General features: G+C 43.9%; 1 protein-coding gene across 1 annotated transcript in view; it reads right to left on the bottom strand.

Moving 5' to 3' along the window:
* Positions 1-22,447, bottom strand: part of SLC6A11 (solute carrier family 6 member 11) — a 254,723-nt gene that overhangs the window by 8,637 nt on the left and 223,639 nt on the right. The window contains exons 9-13 of the mRNA XM_040406984.1: positions 10,523-10,635; positions 8,587-8,724; positions 7,052-7,154; positions 5,822-5,922; positions 5,264-5,434 (exon numbers count right to left, since the gene is read on the bottom strand). Coding sequence (XP_040262918.1) covers positions 5,264-5,434; positions 5,822-5,922; positions 7,052-7,154; positions 8,587-8,724; positions 10,523-10,635 — 626 coding nt within the window. The remainder of the gene's footprint in view (positions 1-5,263; positions 5,435-5,821; positions 5,923-7,051; positions 7,155-8,586; positions 8,725-10,522; positions 10,636-22,447) is intronic.

Below are 22,447 nucleotides of genomic sequence, written 5' to 3' on the forward strand. Positions count from 1 at the left end.
GTTTGAAAGGAGTAAGGAAAGGTTTGTCACTAGTTAGTTGCTTAACTGCCAAGAGTGAATAGAGAAGACAGTAGTAATAGAGAAGGAGTAGTAATCTAATATTAATACAATGGGACCTTTAAGAAATACCACCTTATTGGGAAGAAAAATATGATGATCAAACACATTATTCTACCAAAAACATGGAAAGTCATTAAATTACATAGTTACATAGTTGATACGGTTGAATAAGCAGTTGAATAACGGTTGATACGTTTTTATAAGCATTAATGTTGTTTACTTTTAAGAATTGATCTAAACCCTTTTTAAAACGGTCCACTGTTCCTGCTGTGACCACGTCCTGAAGAAATCTATTCCACAGCTTCACCGTTCTTACAGTAAAGAAGTTTTGACGCTTCTGAAGACTGAACTTTTTCTTCTCCAGTCGGAGGCAGTGCCCCCTTGTCTTTTGAGGGCATTTTACATGGAGCAGTTTGTAACGGATCTCCTGGCACCCCGACCGGGTACCTCCGTCGATAGGTGCTCCTAGTGCTTTCCGAGGACTCCAAGCACTCCACTTGGCACTGCAGACCCCACGAACCGCCGAAGCTTGGTTGAGGTCTCACCGTCTCCTACTCACCCTGGACCTACGACAAAGCTCCAGGCTCCAGTGGGTGAACCTCTCCCTAATCCCGAGAGCAGGGACAGCTCTTACAAGAGCTAGTAGTTATAGCCAGGGGAGTATAGCAAATCTCCCAGCGTATAGCAATCCCCCAGTGTCGATCAGTTACCCAAACACCAGCCTCAACATGATGAAGGATAAAACAGGCACACTTTATTGAGGGCTACCTGCCCATATTTATGCAGGTCCCCATCTGGTGGACACGCCCCTAGGGGACCAGAAGGAAGACTGTGACACAGGACAGATACGTAGCAACTCAGGATACACAGACACAACACATCCCCACAATGCATCATGGTTTCCTCCTCTCTGCCCTGGAGACACCCGAGGAGCAATTCAATTATCTCTCAGGACAAAGGGAAATCGCCAATACACATGTGGGGACAACAGGACAGAAATCACCACCCAAACACACAATGTCACACCCCCACAGCAAACACAGACATTTAACATATTCCCAGATAGCTCAAGTCTGAGTGCATATCATTAGGTGAATGGCACTCAGAATACACGAATACCATAAAATTAGCTATCTGGGTACCCTCACATAACATAAAATACAATTCCAAAGACAGATTTAAGCTCTGCGGCCTGTCTGTCTTCTCCTTTAAAGTTAGTATGGGCCATAATCCTGAGGCAAGAGGCTGGTAAACAGGCCCCTCCAAAACCCAGTGGCGAGGTTGGTTTCGCCACACAGTTTTTCACTGTATTTTTAGCATGGCCCATTTATATATTTGTATAGGTTAATCATGTCCCCTCTTAGACATCTCTTCTCAAGACTAAATAAATTCAATTATTTTAATCTTTCTTCACAACTAAGACCCTCCATGCCCCTTATCAGTTTAGTCGCTCTCCTCTGTACTTTTTCCAGCTGTATTGCGTCCTTTCTATGGACTGGTGCCCAGAACTAAACTGCATATTACAGATGAGGCCGCACCAACGCTTTGTAAAGTGGTAATATTACATCCCTGCCACGCAAATCCATGCCTCGTTTAATGCATGACAATATCCTGGTGGCCTTAGAAGCAGCTTATTGACATTGTATGCTGTTATTTAATCTACCATCTACAAGGACACCCAAATCCTTCTCTATAAGTGACTCTCCCAGTGTTACATCACTCAGGACATATGAAGCATGGAGATTATTACTACCAAAATGCATAACTTTACATTTATCCAAATTGAACCTCATTTGCCAAGTTGATGCCGAATCACTCAGAGTGTTCAAGTCAGCTTGTAGTTTATGGACATCTTCCATAGACTGCATAGTACTACATAGCTTAGTGTCATCTGCAAAAATATAAATTGTGCTATTAATCCCGTCCTCGATATCATTAGGGCACAGCACTGAACCCTGGGGTACACCACTTATAACCTGGGACCATTCTGAATAGGAATCCTTGACCACAATACTCTGGACACGGTCCTTCAGCCAGTTTTCAATCCAATTATAAACTATACTTTCCAAGCCTATAGACCTTACTTGACCTATTAAACGTCTATGAGGGACAGTATCAAAAGCCTTTGCAAAATCCAGAAACACTACATTCACAAACGCACCTCTGTCCAGGCTACTACTCACCTCCTCATAAAAACAAATCAGGTTAATCTGACAACTTCTGTCCTTGGTAAACCCATGTTGGTTATCACTTATAATATTATTAACAGTCACATACTCCTGTATATAGTCCCTTAAGAGTCCTTCAAACATTTCTCCCACAACAGAAGTTAGAGAATCTTTAAAAATTATAAACAGGGGCACAGCAATGACTGAACTAAGCTCTTTAAGCACTCTTGGGTGCAATCCATCTGGACCCGGAGCCTTGTTCACATTTACCTTATTTAACCATATCTACAGTTAGCCAATTGAATATATTACTGGTTGTACTTACAGCCCCAGCACCACAGATATCAGCTCCTTTCTCTTCTTTTGTATATATAGAGCTAAAAAACCCATTTAGTAACTCATCCCCCTTTACCATTATTTAGGAGACCTTGTTTTTTTAGCATTTATATATTTAAATAATTTTTTGAGATTTGTTTTGCCCTCTTTTGCCACCTGCTGTTCGTTTTGAATTTTTGCAAATTTTTATCTCCTTTTTACCGATTTTATTAAGCCCTTTGTAATCTTCAAACACTTCAGCTAACCCCTCAGATTTGTATTTTTTAAATGCTCTTTTTTTGTCTTTTATTGCCCTTTTTTACAGTAGCTGTAAGCCATGGGTGTTTAATTTTAGCTGTTTATACTTGTTACCTAAAGGAATAAAATTGTTTGTGCAATTACTCAATGTGGATTTAAAGCTCTCCCATTTATCCTCAGTATTATTATGTGACAGTAGCTGCTCCCAGTCTATGCCCTCAAATGCTGCCTTCAACCCAGGGAAATTGGCCTTTTTAAAATTCAGTGTCTTTGCACTGCCTGACAAAGTTTGCTTCTTATAGTTTAGGGGGAATATAATTATATTGGGGTCACTATTACCTAGTGTTTCTCGAACAGTAACATTTCCGACAAGCTCTGCATCATTAGAAATTACCAGATTCAACAGAGCATTGTCTCTACAAACTGGTCCATAAAGTGGCCCTGCAGCAAGTTGAGGAATTTTCTCCCCTTTGCGGTTGAGGCTGAATCATGACCCCAGTCAATGTCTGGGAAGTAAAAATCCCCCATTATGACCACTGTACCAGCCTGTGCAGCCCGCTCTATTTGGTTATACAGTTGTGTTTCTATCTCCTCTGTGATGTTAGGGGGTCTATAAATTACACCAACTATTATTTTTTCTGTGTTTATATCCCTTTGAACTTCCACCCATAAGGTTTCCACATCTTCACCATTCTCACCCACAATTGCCTCTTTCACACTCGTCTTCAGATCACTCCTCATATACAGGAACATGCCACCAACCTTTTTTATTTACCTCGTCTTTCCTAAATAGTGTAAAACCCTCAATATTTAAAGCCCAGTCATGCGAAGAATCCAACCATGTCTCAGCCACACCAACTACATCTATGTGTTCTTCTAGTACCATAGCCTCCAGCTCCCCCATTTTTATAGCTAGACTTCTGGCATTTGTGAAAATACATTTTAAATTACTATTACCTATAAAGTCAATATCTGGGATTGTTGGGTTAACTTGGTAGATGTTTGTATGTAAAAGGTTCTTGTTACCAGAAGTTCTATTTTTCATCAGTGTATAGTTCTGTCCAGTCTTCTCCCTACTTTCATTACTAACCCCAGCCTCCACTCAATCCCCACTGTCCCCTCCTATATCCCACTCTCTATCTACACTATCTACCCCCTTATTAGTATGACCCCCCACCCTCCCCACAGATCATAGTTTAAAAGCTCCTCCAGCCATCTAACCATTTTCCCCCCAGGGCAGTTGCACTCTCCCCATTAAAGTGCAGCCCATCCCTACTGTAGAGCCTGTAACCAACAGAGAAGTCAGCCCAGTTCTCCATGAACCCAAACCCTTCCTTCCTAAATTAGCTTCTGAGACACTTATTTACCTCCCTAAGCTCTTGTTGTCTCTCCGGTGACTCTCGTGGCACTGGTAGTATTTCTAAAAACACTACCTTGGAGGTCCTGGACTTGAGCTTCTCTCCTAGTTTCCTAAAATCATTTTTAAGGACCTTCCATCTCCCCCTGACTTTGTTATTGGTGCCAATGTGTACTATGACTGCCGGGTCTTCCCCAGTCCCACCCAGCAATCTGTCAATCCAATCCGCAATATGCCGAACCCGAGCACCCAGAAGACAATACACTATTCGGCATTCACAGTCTAGGCGACAGATGACCCTATCTGTCCTCCTAATAATAGAGTCCCCTACCACTAGCATCTGTCTAACCTTTGCTGCACTCCTTTTCCCATCCTTCCTGCAGGGGGCATATTTACTAGGGCATTCCAGCTCAGGACTAGCCTCCCTGGCACTGTTTACCTCTACCACTTCTTCCTACATTAACCCAACTGCTGACCTGATAGTCCTGATCTTGCCCTCCTCCTCCCACCTCTATTTCACTGACCCAAGTAAGTGCCTGCACAGTGAGGTCCAAGCCTCTCTCCAGGTCTGCAATGCCCCTAAGTATTTCAAGCTGCTTATTTAGATCCAAGATCTGGGCATCCAAATATGCAACATGAGTGCATCTAGTGCAAATGTATTCACCCTCGAATGGCTCTTCAAGGCACACATGCATTGCATAGGACACACCTTTAGTAGCATTTTCCATGGATGGAAAACGGGATGAACAGGAAAGAAGGAAAACGGTAAATATGAGTTAGAATGAGACCCAGTCTGCTGTAGTTGGAGGACTAGTTAAAATCAAGTCAACAATGCACAAGAAAAATCTATCAGACCTTAGTTCCTTGCTCCTTGTCTTAAACTCAGTTTTTTTGTAATGTTCCATTATGTCAGTGTGGGAACATTTGTTTTACTGATTACATGTAGTTAAATGAGCCACCTTTATCATACATACAATAAGCCAAAACTTTTTATAGTAAAATAACATTGACTACCCTATATATGAAGACACCATGAAATATATGATCTCTTAGAAGATAATATTCCTAGAAATTAGCATCTAATAAGACCGTCTTGAACTTTTACCTCAGATAAGGTTCCTTCAGTTTTCCAAACCTTTACTATTATCCACAATGGAATACAGACCATGGATGACAGAGCCATCATCCACCCTATACCATAACCCCATGGTGGGTAGGTGTATACATTATTGTACTTTAGAGGTTTGTACTTCACCAAGAAAAATATGAAAATGCTCTGCAATAAAAGAGAAAACACAATATATTTTAAAACGCTTTACGTGGAAGTTTGACTTTTTATATGAACTTTTATGGTCATTAATGTTAATAGTATGAACACTCTATATGTACCATGTATGATACCAGTCTATCATATTCTGACTGGTAAAATCATCAAATAATTTGCTTCTGTTCATTCTGAAAATACAGCATCTTCACATGTGCACACCATTGCTGTATTTGTGTCTGGATTCTCGTGATTGTTGGAGGTCCAAGCAGTTGACGTCCACAATCAGATATTTAGCTCCTATCCTCTGGATAAAAGATAAATGTTCTTTGTGGGAAAACTGCTTTAACCTAAAGGCTGCTGCATCTGTATTTTAGCAAACTACATTATTAAACTTACAGCACAAATCCCAGGAGTGAAAATCATCCAACACCATTTAATTAAGAAAAACGGACGGTGTCCAATCATGTCTTCAATATTGTCATAAAATCGATTGCTTCCTACAAACAAACACAATAATAATAAATATTACACAACAAGGTCTGCTGCTAATGTGGTCCTACGTGACCGGAATACTCAATTATTAAATGAAACAACAACCGAAAGAGTATATACAATTCCTTGCCAATACAATATATATTTATTAATAGTTAAAAGAGTGTACAAAACACTGTCATAATACATAATGCGAGTTTCCAAAGTTTAAATACTGCATCTATAGCGCCCAATTACTTGCACAATCAATCCACATGGGTCATGAATCAATATGAAGGGGGGAACATAATATGCGTGACTAAATGAACTGCGGGGTTAAATAATCCCTGCTGATTGAAAGCGCATATGTGTCCCTATGTCTATGTCTAAAGTATGAAGTTTGTTGATACCTGTGTGGTAACGGTATAGATGAAGGTGCCGCTCCTCGACGTGCGTTTCGTCGTAAATGACTTCCTCAGGATCAGCAACCTTTATCGATTGCTGATCCATATACACTTCTGTTGTTCTCCTCAACTACGTAGTCCAAAGGAGGCTTTTTGGTGCTGCCACCAGGGATTTGCTCTTCATGTCTACACTAGTGTTATGGCTATTTAAACACAACTGAAGGCAAGTAATATTCTTCAGTTTTGTATTTCCATTTGTTATTTAGTTTTCCTAGCTTAATGAACAATTTCTCCTTTCCCTTTGTTTTAGTACTAAAATCTGAGCTCTGATTGGTTTGTCCACCTTTTTTCTGTCTATGGAACCTAAAGCAGGAAAATTAAAAGGCTTGAAGCCTGAGAGAACCCAAGGAATCCGTATACTTCATAAAAGAAAAACACAAATTATGGATGATGGTTGTTGATGGTGGGGTGCTATCGATTTTACATTGTGGCCCAGAGGTATTATTTTAAACCCTTGAGCCAGTATGCGCTATGGTAGATTATGTCAAGAACTAATTCTTTTATGTTTTTTTTTTATGTCTGTTCCTTATAATTTTCACATATTAATTTAAAAATAATAATCAAAAAGTTAAAATCCCGTTTTCTACTTACACAACCCACATTTTCAGAACATTAAGTTCTAGAGTATTCATAATTAATTAGGACATTTCAAACTACATTTTGTGAAATTAATAAAAAATAAAAAACTTACCATAAACCCAACCTATGCAGATACATTCAAACACTGCAACGAACAGAAGACACATTCCACTAGCAGCATACGAGTCAAAAAGTTGAAATACATACATTCCCCCCTAGAAGACAAACAGTGGAAGAGTTCTAGCATTATAGAAGACCTAGGCATTTTAAGCAATGCTACTACATACAAACATATAGCTGACAGATGGCAGATAGTCACAGCCAACCACTGCAACCAGTAAAAAAAAAAAGAGTTAAACAAATACATATATTAATATTCTAGCCTTTGGGTGGTGGATGTCCAACGGATGTCTGACCAATGACATCCATCAGATGAACAGTTGAAACCAGAAGTTTACATACACTATATAAAAATACACATACTGTATGCATGTTTTTCTCAATATCTGACATGAAATCAGAATAACCAGCCATCTTATTGACAGGAGCAGTGGGTGGACAGGAGGAGCTTAACCAATATAGCAAGTCGGTACGAACGTATTAAAATGATGCATTAGTAAATGATACATGCACATATTGGTTAACATTAGCACTAAAAAGGCAAATCATTTTAATAAAGGGCTATTACTACTAGAATTAAAAATTACAGTACATAATAATTATATATAGTTAAACGTCTGTTTCATTCCAGTGTGCAAAATGGTTGCTCAGAGTAATGCTAATATCCTGCAGGGCTCTATGTTTGCAACCTAAAGAATGGCCTCTATCATATCTTGAGAATGCAGAGTATAACCATTACCTGCACTTCATAGAATAAAGTTAGAAACTTGTGGCAACTGACTACTACTTATAGGGATTTTCCTATCTGGGACATTAATGACATATCACTAGATATCAATGTCAGATAAGTGTGGGTACCACCTCTGACACCCACTCCTATCTCCAGAAAGAGGCCCCTAAAGTGAAGTAGAGCACACTGTGCTTCCTCTGCATTCACTGTGGAAGTTCTGAAAATAGCCAATGGCATATCTAACAATATGCCACCACTTTAAATATAATTGTAATTAGAAACACAAATCTTATAAAAACATAGTTACATAGTTAATATAGTTAAACTATAAATGTAACTATTAGATTTGTGTTTCTAATTTTATAGTTTGGACATATAAGTTACATAAAACAGTCAATTATATTTAAAGGGGTGGCCCATCTGAGATTGATGGCATATTGTTGGATATGTCATTGACTATTTTCAGAAGTCCCAAATTTCATGTAATGATTCTTGACCTAATAAACACTGTTCTGTATCCTGGTGATACACCAGCAATGTCCCAGATGGTACAACTCCATTAAGCATTTACCTTGAGATTATAACTGATTTCTTACTTGATTATCCAGAATACAAATCCCTATGACTCCTTGTGAATCTCAAACTTAACAAATCAATTCTACCATCTCTAGTTGATGACTAGACTAGACTAGAAGCCACTATAACTGCAAATATCTATGTATTTATTTTATCTAATAAAATAGTAATGACCACAATAATACTCAAAAATAGTTATAATTATAAATAGGTTATCTTACCTCAGTTAACATGATGAGCCCAAGGAAAAAGGATACAATGGAAAGTGCTAAGATTAGTAATTCTCTACGGTATCCTCTTCGGAAAGTCTTTGGATACATGTCCACCACTGCAGTGACCAAACTTTCCACACAAACAAACTGCAAGAATATTTTAAAATATGTTCAACATTGGTGGTGTTTTTTTAGGTTATTTAAAGGGATTATGCAGCGATTTATATTGATGACCTATCCTCAGGATAGTTCATCAATATCTGATCGGTGGGGGTCCGACACCCGATACCCCGCCAATCAGCTGTTTGAAAAGGAGGCAACGCTCCATGCAAGTGCTGTTTCCTGTTCATTAAACTTCACTTTGTCTCGGAAGTGCAATGTAATGACAAGTACACACTCCAGAGGTGACGACATGTAGTGTAATGACCAGGAAGCGGTGCTCGCATGGAGCGCTGCCTCCTTGACAAAAGGCTGATTGGTGGGGGTACCAGATGTTGGACCTGAGGATAGGTCATCAATATAAATCACTGCCCAACCTCTTTATGGCCTATCCATATAAAAAAAAAAGTTAAAACTTTCAATATTTATACTGGCCTTTTGAGCGGACACAGCGTTGCTTCATAGAATAGGATGGAATGAGCAGAGTCATCTCAATATTATTAGAACGTATATGATTTGAAGAACTTGTCAGGTCTAGATGGCAAAACCTATGCTTGTATCTATCTAGAGTCCCACTGTTCAAGTTCTTTGGAACCCTTCTCAACTGTTTTAGGTCCCCGTCGGACCCGAAATGGCTTGGTCCCATCTTCTAGAAAAGCACGTCACTGCTAATGATGTGCTGTTCTAGCACATGTAACCGCTGAGGGCGGTGATTGGCCATAGCAGTCACTGGATTAAACCACTTCCAGTCCAGTGGGGACAGGAAGGAAGCTATGTACTGGAATGGATGGACTGTGGACAGGGGAGTGCATTTTTTTAATTTTATTTACCACACATTAGGGACTAGGGTTAAGTTGGCTTCTAGGCTTGACAACCCCTTTGATGACAGATATATCATATTATAGATAAGCTAGAATTGACTTTTATTTATTACAGCTGCCATGAAGCACAGATACTCTGCTGGACTGTCTACACAGACAATACAGACAGAAAGTGTGTCCCTCTAATATGGCTCCCCCCACCCCCCTAGTATGTTTTTAAAAGTAAAAAATAAATAGCTTCAAATTTAATAAAAAGGACAAACACATTAATTCTCATCTACAGATTTACATTTAATTATATGGTGGCAAAATGTATTCTATGTTATACAATGCCTTTGGGCTTTTGGATTGGGGACTGGAGCAAAATCAGAAACTTAATGGTCCCCAGATAGTCATCCCTTTATGTTAGGCCAGGTTCACATCAGAACAGTTTGTATGCAGTAGAAAAATAAAAGCAGAAAGCAGTAAAAAACAGAAGGGTATATCAGAAAACATTTTTTTTTTAATGTTTGCTTGTCTATATCACCAAAGATAATTAAAAGCTTCACTGAGCGCGTCTTCCTAGGCCTGTGATGTCACATTGATTGGTCATATGGCCTAGGTACAGCTCAAGTGAATGGGCCTGAGCAGCAATACCAAGTACAGCCACTAAGCCTTGAACTGCCCTGCGCTTGGTAAGCTGCAAGGAGGCTACAGTGCTGGGACCCCTGCCAATGTGATATTGATGACCTATCCTGAGGATAGGTCTTCAATATTAAGCACCCGGAAAATCCCTTTAAAGGCGGAGATTCCTTTTTTACGCAGTTCCAATAGAGCTTCTTTTAATATAGAATGCTTGAATATTTGAAAAAAATAACTCAGGGCAATTTACTTTTGTCCTGTAGGTTTTTGAATGAGTTACCTGTATTTATCAGTCATTTTATATTTGAATTACATTCTTAGGCGTTTTGTAACCTGATTCTTACCTGACTATCAAGTCCGAGGAATATAAGCATCATGAAAAACAAGGCTGCCCACAGAGGGGCCAAAGGCATCATGGTGACAGCTTTTGGGTATGCGATGAAAGCTAGACCAGGACCTAAAAAAATAAAAGAGTGCTTGGTAATAATAAGAGTATATTGACAAAAAGATCTACACACATGGTGAACTTTTTCCCAGAGCAGGGAGTGGGAAGAGGAATAAGAGTGTCCTGGTGTAGTACTAGTGGTGTGGACATATGTTGAGCACTTAACAAGTCAACTGGTTGAATGTCAAAAACTGTCAGAAAGTATTATGACTGCATTTACAGTTCCAGATGGAGTGCCAGATGGAGCAGAGAAGGGCCACAGAAGAGAAGCCGGGCTGCGCGAACAAGTATATTAAGGTGAGTTAAAAAAAATTTTTAACCCCTCCAGCCCTATTTTAGTAAGCATTCTGTATTAAAAATGCTATTATTTTCCCTTATAACCATGTTATAAGGGAAAATAATACAATCTACACAACATTGAACCCAAACCTGAACTTCAGTGAAGAAGTTCGGGTCTGGGTAACACATTCAGTTTTTTATTACGCACGTGCAAAACACATTCCATGCCGCAATTTTATTATTATTATTATTATTTATTATTAAAGCGCCGTTCATTCCATAGCGCTGTACATGTGATAAGGGGTGCACATACATAATACAGACAGTTGCACTAATTATAAACAAGATGAGTTACAAACTGGTACAGAAGGAGAGGGGGCCCTGCCCGTGAGGGCTTACAATCTACATGGTATGGGAGAAGGACACAGTAGGTGCGGGTTAAGTTGGTCATGGCGGTATAGAGGCAGCAGGGTCACTGGTTGTAGGCTTGTCTGAAGAGGTGGGTTTTCAGGTTTCTTTTGAAGGATTCCACTGTAGGTGAGAGTCTGATATGTTAGGATAGCGAGTTCCAGAGTATGGGGGATGCACTGGAAAATCTTGGAGGTGATTGTGGGAAGAGGTGATAAGAGGAGAGGAGAGAAGGAGGTCTTGTGAGGATCGGAGAGTGCGTGTGGGGGTGTATCGGGAAAGTAGCTCAGAGATGTAGGGAGGGGACAGATTATGGATGGCCTTGTATGTATTTGTTAGTACTTTAAAGTGAATTCGTTGGGCAATGGGGAGCCAGTAAAGGGATTGGCAGAGGGGAGAGGCAGAGGAGTAATAGGGTGAGAGGTGGATTAGTCGGGCAGCAGAGTTGAGGATAGATTGGAGGGGTGCGAGAGTGCTAGATGGAAGGCCACAGAGGAGAATGTTGCAGTAGTCTAGGCGGGAGATAATGAGGGCATGTACAAGTATTTTCGCAGATTCAAAGTCAAGGAAAGCACGGATGCAGGAGATGTTTTTGAGTTGGAGGCGGCAGGTGGTGGAAAGGGCTTGGATGTGCGGTCGGAAGGAAAGGGCAGAATCCAAGGTCACTCCAAGGCAGCGGGCTTTGTTGACTGGGGAGAGTGTGCAGCCATTGATCATGATAGATAGGTCTGTTGGGGGGGTTGAACAAGATGGGGGAAAGATTATGAATTCTGTCTTATCCATGTTAAGTTTTAGAAAGCGAGAGGCGAAGAAGGATGATATAGAAGATAGACATTGTGGGATTCTTGATAGTAAGGTGGTGATGTCTGGACCAGAGAGGTAGATTTGTGTGTCGTCAGCGTAGGAGTGATACTGAAAGCCATGGGACTCTATGAGCTGTCCCAGGCCAAAAGTGTAGATAGAGAAAAGCAGGGGTCCTAGGACAGAGCCTTGCGGGACACCAACAGAGAGGGAATGAGACGAGGAGGTGGTGCGGGAGTGGGAGACGCTAAACGTCCGGTCTCTGAGGTATGATGTGATCCAGGAGAGGGCCAGGTCAGTGATGCCAAGAGATGAGAGAGTTTGCAACAGAAGGGAGTGGTCAACAGTGTCGAAGGCAGAGGACAGGTCAAGGAGAAAGAGGACAGAGTATTGTTTCTTGGTTTTGTCTGTCAGTAGGTCATTGGTGACTTTGGTAAGGGCAGTCTCGGTCGAGTTGTGGGGTCGGAAGCCAGATTGTAGGCGGTCAAAGAGGGAGCAGGAGGAGAGGTGGGAGGACAGTTCTGAATGGACTTGTTGTTCAAGTAGCTTTGAGGCATACGGAAGAAGTGATATGAGGCGATAACTGGACAAGAAAGATGGGTCAAGTGAAGGCTTTTTGAGGATGGGTGTAATGGTAGCATGTTTAAAAGCAGAGGGGAAGACACCAGAGTTTAGTGATAGGTTGAAGAGATGAGTTAGGGCTGGGATAAACACTGTGGTGATGTTAGGGATGAGGTGGGATGGGACTGGGTCAAGTGCACAGGTGGTCGGATGAGATTTAGAGAGTAGACTGGAGAGTTTTTCTTCTGTAATGGTGGAGAAGCGGGTTTTGGGAGAAGAGGACTGAGCAGTTGTGTAGAGGGTCTGTGGGGACTGTGTAGTAAAGCTTTCTCTGATGTTGACTATCTTTTGTTTGAAATATTTGGCAAAGTCCTCAGCTGAGAAGAGAGGGTGGGGGCGCTGGGGGACGGAGAAGGGAGTTAAAAGTGCTAAAAAAAGTTTTTTAGGGCTGTGTGACAGGGAAGATATGAGAGATGAGAAGTAGGCCTGTTTTGCATCAGCGAGTGAGGATTTGAATATGAGGAGTGATTTCTTGAATGCGGGGAAATGATCTTTAGAATGGTATTTCTTCCATCGCCGCTCAGCAGCCCTGGAAGCTTGTCTGAGTTTTTTGGTCAGGTTGGTGTGCCAGGGTTGTCTGTTGATTTTTCGGGTTTTGTTGTGTGTGAGGGGGGCAACAGTGTCCAGAGCTGTACTTATTGTGGTGTTATATAGGGTGGTGGCAGCATCTAGGTCTTGGAGTGAACAGATGGTAGAGAGTGGGAGAAGAGAGTCAGTAAGCAAGCGAAAGTCAAGATGTTTGAGGTTCCTGCAGGGGTGTGCTAGTGTGTGGACCGGGGGAGCAGCAGAAGAGACCAATGAAGAGAAGGTGAGTAGGTTGTGGTCGGATAGGGGGAGAGGCGAATTAGAAAAGTTAGATAGGGAGCACAGGCGGGTAAAGATCAGATCCAGAGTGTGACCATCTCTGTGGGTGGGAGCTGAAGACCACTGTGATAGGCCAAAGGAGGAAGAGAGTGACAGGAGTTTAGAGGCGGCCGAGTGGCATGTGTCAATAGGGATGTTGAAGTCACCCATGATGATAGTGGGGATGTCGGCAGAAAGAAAGTGTAGTAGCCAGGTGTTAAAGTGGTCAATAAAGATGGTGGCTGGGCCTGGAGGGCGGTAAATGACGGCTACTTGAAGGTTGGAGGGAGAGTAGATGCGAACAGAGTGTACTTCAAACGAGGTGAGCTTAATGGAGGGTGGAAGTGGAGTTGGGCTGTAGGAGCAGGTGTCTGATAGGAGAAGACCAACTCCTCCACCATGTTTGCAGCCGGGGCGGGGGGGGGGGGGGGGAGGTGAGTGAATTGAAATCCACTATAAGAGAGTGCAGCAGGGGAGGAGGTGTGCATCCGGGACGCATCCTTAGCCAAAACGTGAAAGAGGCCTTAGGGTATGCCCACATGTTTAGGTTTCTTATGCATTTTAGGAAACAATGTCCTTAATGCTTTCTTGCCTTTTATGATCCATTCCTGACTTTGGCTTCCAAAATTGCATTAGTAAGCCTGAACATGTGGTAGGCTGGTCCAGATTGACGGAAGATGGGACAGCAGAAGATTTGCCTACAATACCATAGTGCAGCACAAAATACTGCCCCAGCAGAACCAAATATCACAGTGCATCACAAAATATTGCCACCTCCGCTACAATGTTCAACTGTGAGGACAGTGACACAGTTGAGTTGAGGAGGGCACCTGCAACTGCTGGAAAGATCCATAAGTACCTGATGCTCCTATAATAACCACTTCCCGACTGCCCATTGACTATAAACGTCCTGGGCGGTCGGGTTTATCTCTGATCGGACGTTTCTGAACAGGGCACCCCAGAGAGAAGGCAGGGACCATTCCTGGGTGTCCCTGCCTTCTAGATCGCTGTATATAGTATGTATGTATGTATGTATACAGATCAGGAAACACTATGCCGCTTCCTGTCCCGGACTGGTGATCATGTGACTGCCGGGGCCGAGGGTGTGCAGGAGCTGTTGGGTCTTCCACAGACCTCGATCAGCCCTGCACTGAGGCTGTACAGTGCTGTATTATGCTGTACAGCCTCTTTGGGGGGGGGGGTGTTTCCACTGTAACTGGGGCTACTATGTCAGCCACAGTTACAGGAGAAATCAATAGTTTAAAAAAATGAAGTTAAATGTCCCCCCAGAGGTCTTGTATGACCTTATGGAGTACACAAAGTGTCCAAATTGTTTTTTTTTTAATAAAGTGTTTTGAAAAAAAAAAGTTGCACATTCAAAAAACAAAATTTTCCCCGAAATCCGTTATTTAAAAATTTTAAAAAATAGAAGAAAAAAAATAAAATAGACATTAGTGTTGAGCGAGCATGCTCGGCCGAACACCAGTTCGGCTCAAGCATCGCGATGCTTGACACTTTGCGGTGTTCGGCCGAATACCGCGTGTGCTCGAGCTCGATGCTCGAATCTCCTCCCCGCCCATTTTTGGGCGGCTATGCAGCTAATAAACGTGCAGGTAAGTACTGCCACTCACTGTAATGCCGTAGACATGTTGGTTACTGGCATTACAGTGATTGGCTGGCCGGAACGAGTCATCGGGTGCTATAAAGCACCCGATGACACGTGGTTTGACTCAGTCTTAGTCAGGGAGAGCTGTGCTGTAGATGGGACAGAGAGAGTAGGGAATTCAATTTTATTTTTTTGTTAGGCAGGGTTGGTGCTAGAGACCCAAAAGTCCTTTTAAGGACTATTGTTGTTTCTGGCAGCAATATATATTTTTAGCGCAACCTGTGCTAAATTGCGTGCAATTGAAGAGACCCAAAAGTCCTTTTAAAGACTATTGTTGTATCTGGCAGCAATATATATTTTTAGCGCAACCTGTGCTAAATACCTTGCAATTGTTTGGCCTGTTTAACGTCTGCGCATACTAAAAAAATCTGTGACATCCATTGTAATTTTTCCATAGACGGTGTCCGCTGCGGACAGTGACATTATCTGCGCTACATCTCCTTTTTAACGTTTGCGCATCCTAAAAATATCTGTGACATCCAGTGTACTTTTTCCGTAGACGCTGCAGACAGCGATATTATCTGCGCTACATCTCCGGTTTAATGTGTGCGCATAATAAAAATATCTGTGAAATCCAGTGTACTTTTCCCGTAAACAGTGTCCGCTGCGGACAGTTACATTACCTGCGCTACATCTCCTGTATAACGTTTGCGCATCCTAAAAATATCTGTGACATCCAGTGTACTTTTTCCGTAGACGCTGCAGACAGTGATATTATCTGCGCTACATCTCCTGTTTGACATGTTCGCATAATAAAAAATATCTGTTAAATCAAGTGTCCGCTGCGGACAGTTACATTACCTGTGCTACATCTCCTGTATAACGTTCGCGCAGCCTCAAAATATCTGACATCCAGTGTACTTTTTCTGTAGATGCTGCGGACAGTTACATTACCTGTGCTACATCTCCTGTATAATGTTTCCGTATCCCAAATATCTGTGTCATTGACTGTAATTTTTTCTTAGTCGCTGGTGACAGCAGCGCCATTACCTGTGGTACCTCTCCTGTATAACGTTTCCACATCCCAAATATCTAAGACTGACTGTAATTTATTTGCGCATACACTTTAAAAAAATGCACTACTGTACATGTGACACACTTGCAAGCATATATAACATTTAATATGATGAAGGCGAGCAGTAAGGGACGGGGAAGTGGCCGTGGTACTGATGGAGCACGCAGAGGCTGTAGCCCTGGGCGCAGTGAAACTGTGCCTGCTGGCAGAGCACAAGAAGCACACTCATCTACGATACCAAGCTTCATGTCCCAGTTTGCAGGGCGACGCAGGACACCACTCTCGAAGTCACACCAGTGCGAGCAGGTGGTCGGTTGGATTGCCGCAGATAATGCTTCGAGTCGGTTAAGCACCACTCTGTCTTCCACAAAGTCCAGTCTCAGTAGCCAAGTGTCTGGTCAACAGAATCCTCGCCCTGATCCTCCTTCCTCCCACCATGGAGAGTCTTTGCAAACAAGTGATTTCACCTTCCGATATTCTCAGGAGCTCTTTTCAGCACCATTCCTTTATTTGGGCCTCTCGCCAAGCCCGCTTGAAGAGGGACATGAGGATCTTGCGCCCTGATTCCTAAACTCTTGAGCATCCACAATCACAAGAAGATGACGGTGGGGAACAGCAATTACTGTTTAATGAGGTGGATGATGATAAGACACAGTTGCCAATAAGTCAACTTCAATTAGTGTCTCAAGAGGTTGATGATGAGGATGAGACACAGTTGTCAATAAGTGAGGTGGTTGTTAGGTCAACAAGTCAGGAGGATGACCAGAGTGAGGAAGTGGAAGAGGAGGTGGTGGACGATGAAATCACTGATCCACTGCTGCCTCTATACCGCCATGACCAACTTAACCCGCACCTACTGTGTCCTTCTCCCATACCATGTAGATTGTAAGCCTTCACGGGCAGGGCCCTCTCTCCTTCTGTACCAGTCTGTAACTCGTCTTGTTCCTGTTTAGTGCACTTGTCTGTATTATGTATGTGCACCCCTTATCATATGTACAGCGCTATGGAATGAATGGCGCTTTAATAATAAATAATAATAATAATAATAATAATCCAACCTGGGAAGGTGGCAAGCCGAGCGAGGACAGCAGTACAGATGGGGAGGGATCAGCAGCACCGCAACAGGCTGGAAGAGGCAGTGGGGTGGCAAAAGGGAGAAGGCAGGCCACACCTAACAGGCCCGCAACTGTTCCCCAGAGCACACCCTTGCGGAAATCTCCCTTGTCAAGGGGTAGGTGTTCCACAGTCTGGCGCTTTTTTGAGGAAAGTGCAGACGATAAAAGAATTGTCATTTGCAACCTGTGCCACACCAAAATGAGTGGGGGCGTGAAAACTACCAACCTCACCACCACCAGCATGATCCGCCACATGGCATCAAAGCACCCTAATAGGTGAGCCAAACGCCTGGGTCCACAATCAGTGTCTGCAGGTCACACCACTGCTTTCTCTTCCCCTGTGTCATGTGCTGGCCAATCCCCTGTCCAAGACGCAGGCGCGGATGCCTCCCGCCCTGCACCTGGACTTTTGCAAGCACCATCAGCTAGCACATCCACTTCTGTGTCCCAGCGCAGCGTATAGATGTCCATATCACAGGCCTTTGAATGAAAGCGCAAATACCCACCCACCCACAGGTCATAGCACTAAATGCGCAACTTTCCAATTTGCTGGCCCTGGAAATGTTGCCATTTAGGCTTGTGGACACTGAGGCTTTCTGCAGCCTGATGGCGGTGGCCGTCGCTCGTTACTCAATCCCCAGCCGCCACTCTTTTGCCCGCTGTGCCGTCCCCGCCTTACACCAGCATGTGTCCTGTAACATCACCCGTGCCCTGACCAATGCAGTTATTGGGAAGGTCCACTTAACGACTGACACATGTGCAAGTGCTTTCATCCAGGGATGCTACATTTCCCTGACGGCATACTGGGTGAATGTTGTGGAGGCCGAGAGCGACTTGTACCCTGGGATGGCACAGGTGCTACCGACGCCAAGGATTGCGGGCCCTACTTCCATCAGGATTTCTGCCACCACCTACATTAGGGGCTGCAACCCCCCCCCTCACTCTTCCACTTCCAACTCTGAATTGTCATCTTACAGCACCAGTCAGCCATCAGTCAGCAGCTGGAAGCAGTGAAGCACTGCAGTGAAAAAGCGGCAACAGGCCGTGGTGAAACTTATTTGCTTAGGTGACAAACAGCACACCGCCGAACAGTTGTGGCAGGGCATAAGGGACCAGACTGAGCTGTCGATCTCGCCACTCAACCTACAACCAGGCATGGTTGTGTCTGATATTGGCCGTAAATTGGTGGCGGCTTTGGAGCTCGGCAAGCTCACACACATACCATCCTAGCGCACGTGTTAAACTTAGTGATTCAGCGGTTTCTCAAAACCTACCCCAATTTGCATGGGCTACTGGTGAAGGTGCACTGCGTGTGTGCCCATTTCTGAAAGTCATCTACAGCTGCCGCCGGTCTGGCAGCGCTGCAGCAGCGCTTGCCATTGCCAGGTCACCTACTGTTGTACGACGCGAGCATGCGCTGGAACTCGACGTTCCACATGTTGGCCAGGCTTTGTGAGCAGCAGAGGGCAGTAGTGGAATACCAGCTGCAACATGGTCATCGCCTTTCCAGTCAGCTTCTGCTTTTCACAAGCAACGAGTGGGCATTGATGTCTGGCCTTTGTGAGGTTTTACGCAACTTTGAGGAACCAACACAGATGGTGAGCAGCGATGCCGCTATTATCAGCGTAACCATCCCACTTCTGTGTCTATTAAAATGCTCGCTGCTCACAATGAAGGTGGATGCTTTGCATGTGGAAGAGGTGGAAATGGGGAAATACAGTACACAGAGTGATAGCCAGACCACCCTCAGTTTGTCTTCTCATCGCGAATTGGATGATGATGAGGAGGAGCAGGAGACGGTTTTCGATCTAGCTAACCCTGATGGCCTCAAAACCACTATCCCCGAATCCCAAGACCTCAGCAACGACATCTCAAAATTTTTTAAACAAAAAGTTGATGACATCCAAAACGACATCTTGCTAGCTCAACAGGCAACTGTTCCCCCCATAGAGAACAACGTGATAAACCCCACCCACACCTTTACTCTATGCCCTTTAAAACTTGAAGACCTAACTAAAAGCATGAAAAATATGTCCAAAGCAACTTATCCCCTCTCCAATATCCAAACTAAATCTCTTATTGAATGCACGACCACCATTGCCCTGTTAATTCTAAGAATTATAAATGACTCGTTTCTCAGTGGTAACGTCCCTGAGACTCTCAAGTTAGGAATCATAACTCCCCTCCTCAAAAAACCAGGAGCAGACATAAATATGATGGCCAATTTCAGACCGATTACCAACATCCACCTAATAGCTAAAATCATGGAGATAGCAGTGGCAAGCCAACTCCAGCTGCACGTAGAACAGCATCGACTTCTAGATGAACATCAGTCGGGCTTCAGGCCAACACACAGCACGGAATCAGCCCTGGTCAGCCTTTGGGATGAAGCCCTAGGGGTCGCTGACGAGGGAGGGGGGACTTGGCTGGTTCTCCTAGACATGTCGGCAGCCTTCGACACTATCAGCCATTCCATCCTCCTAAATAGATTAAAAGCTGACATTGGAGTAGATAACCACGGACTTGCCTGGTTTGACTCTTTCCTGAAAAACAGAGCTCAGAGAGTCAAACTGGGCTCATTCTTTTCCCCAGTCGAGAAGGTGGAGTGGGGAGTCCCTCAGGGATTTACCCTCTCGCCATTACTCTTCAACATTTATGTCCGACCTCTGCTCGCCATTCTGAAGGAGTATAACATCAGCTATGAGTCTTATGCGGACGATACACAGATCCTTTTGAGAGTGTAGCACATAACCACCTCAAACTCAACCCGACCAAGACTGAGCTTATTGCACTACATAAAACACCTGAGGCTGCCGCCCCGTCTATCTTTGGGGAAAACGTTGCCATCGCCACACAAGGAAAGAGTCTGGGGATAATTTTGGATCAAGAAATGAGCCTCCGTCCCCAGATTAAAGAAGTAATACGGAAAGCAAACTTCGCCCTATTCCTTCTAAAAAAAGCCCTACCGTTTCTCCCCAACACATGCAGACAGGTCGTGGTGGGAGCGCTAGTCAACTCCCACCTGGACTACGGCAATGCAATGTATGCGGGGCTACCAGAGAAAGATCTAAGAGCTCTGCAACTCTGTCAAAACAGAGCCATCCGGCTCATCAAGAAACTAGACTGGACAGACTCTGTTACAAAAGCACGCAGGGAACTCCACTGGCTCCCAGTGAAAGAGAGAGTGCAGTTTAAGCTGTGCTGCTTAACACACAAAGCCCTCCACAAACAGGCCCCATCTATCTGCAAAAAAAGATAACACGTTACCATCCTCCTAGAGAACTGAGATCCACCTCAGCCTCCCTTCTGTCGGTGCCAAGAACCCACCTCAAGACAAGGATGGACAGACGTTTCTCAGCATAGCCCCCAAGATCTGGAACTCCCTCCCAGAACATATCAGAACAACATCAGATTACCTGGAATTTAGGAAGCTGGTTAAGACCTGGCTATTTGTGTAGGATGACGTAGGGGCTCACAAATATAGCCGTCCACAAGCGCTTCGATCGGATTGAGTTCCTCTAGAGCGCTATACAAGGACTTAGTAACATAACATAACATAACAGAGGGTAGTACCCATAGCAGGTTTATTCCATCTGTTAAGCGTGGATGGGCAGAAGAGGAGGAAGAGGATGAGGAGATTGAGAGTCATCCTCCTGATGACGACAGCGAAGTCTTGTCTGTTGCGACTCTGGCACACATGGCTGACTTTATGTTAGGCTGGCTTTCCCGTGACCCTCGTGTTGTACGCATTTTGGACAACACTGATTACTGGTTGTTCACCCTTCTCGACCCCCGCTACAAAGAGAACTTCTCATCTCTCATTCCTGTGGTGGAGAGGACTAGCAAAATGGTGCATTACCAGAAGGTCCTTGTGGAAAAATTGCTCCAATAATTTCCAGCTGACAAAGAGAACTTCTCATCTCTCATTCCTGTGGTGGAGAGGACTAGCAAAATGGTGCATTACCAGAAGGTCCTTGTGGAAAAATTGCTCCAATTATTTCCAGCTGACAACGCTGGCGGCAGAGTGCGTAGTTCCTTGGGCAACCGAGGAGGGGAGACAAGGGTAATACACATCAGTTCCAACAGAGGCAGGGCAACACTCTCCAAGGCCTGGGACAGCTTCATGACACCCCGCCAGCACCCTCACCCTGATGCGCTGCCTACTGTCACAAGGAGGGCAACATTTTGGAAGATGGTGAAGGAGTACGTAGCAGACAGTGTCTGCGTCCTCAATGATCCCTCTGTGCCTTACAACTATTGGGTGTCCAAGCTGGACACATGGCACGAACTGACGCTCTACGCCTTGGAGGTGCTGGCCTGCCCTGCTGCCAGCGTTTTGTCAGAGCGGGTGTTTAGTGCTGCTGGGGGCATATTAACTGATAAGCGCATCCGCCTGTCAACTGAAAATGCTGACCGGTTGACTCTTAGAAAATTGATCAAGGGCTGGATTTCCCCTGACTTCTCTACTCCACCAGAGGAAAGCGGCTGAACATAAAGGGACTTTAAATGTGGCTTTTATGGTGTATTGAATACACTGTATTCCCATGCACCCCTTCCACCACAAAAAAGGGTACATGGTTCAATCTTCCTTTTCTCGTCCTCCTCCTCCTCCATCATATCAACGTGCTTTTTAGGCTGCCATCGCTCCTAATGTTTTAGAGGGTCAGATCAGCAGCAGGCCCTCAAACATAATTTTTTTGATGGTCAGCTGAGCGGCAGGCCCTCCTCCATAATTTTTTCCATGGTCAGATCAGCAGCAGGCATTCTTCCCTAATGTTTTAAAGAGTCAGCTCAGCAGCAGACCATCACCCCTAATGTTTTAGATGGTCAAGTCAGCATCAGACCCTCACCCATAATGTTTTAGATGATCAGCTCGGCAGCAGGCCCTTGCCCATAATGTTTTAGATGGTCAGCTCGGCAGCAGGCCCTCGCCCATAATGTTTTAGATGATCAGCTCAGCAGCAGGCACTCACCCATAATTTTTTCCGTAGTCCGATTAGCAGCAGGCCCTCGCCCTTAATGTTTTAGATGGCTAGCTCAGCAGCAGGCTCTTGCCCCTAATGTTTTAGATGGTCA

Source organism: Bufo bufo, chromosome 9, assembly GCF_905171765.1.
Source record: "Bufo bufo chromosome 9, aBufBuf1.1, whole genome shotgun sequence".
Lineage (NCBI taxonomy): Eukaryota > Metazoa > Chordata > Amphibia > Anura > Bufonidae > Bufo > Bufo bufo.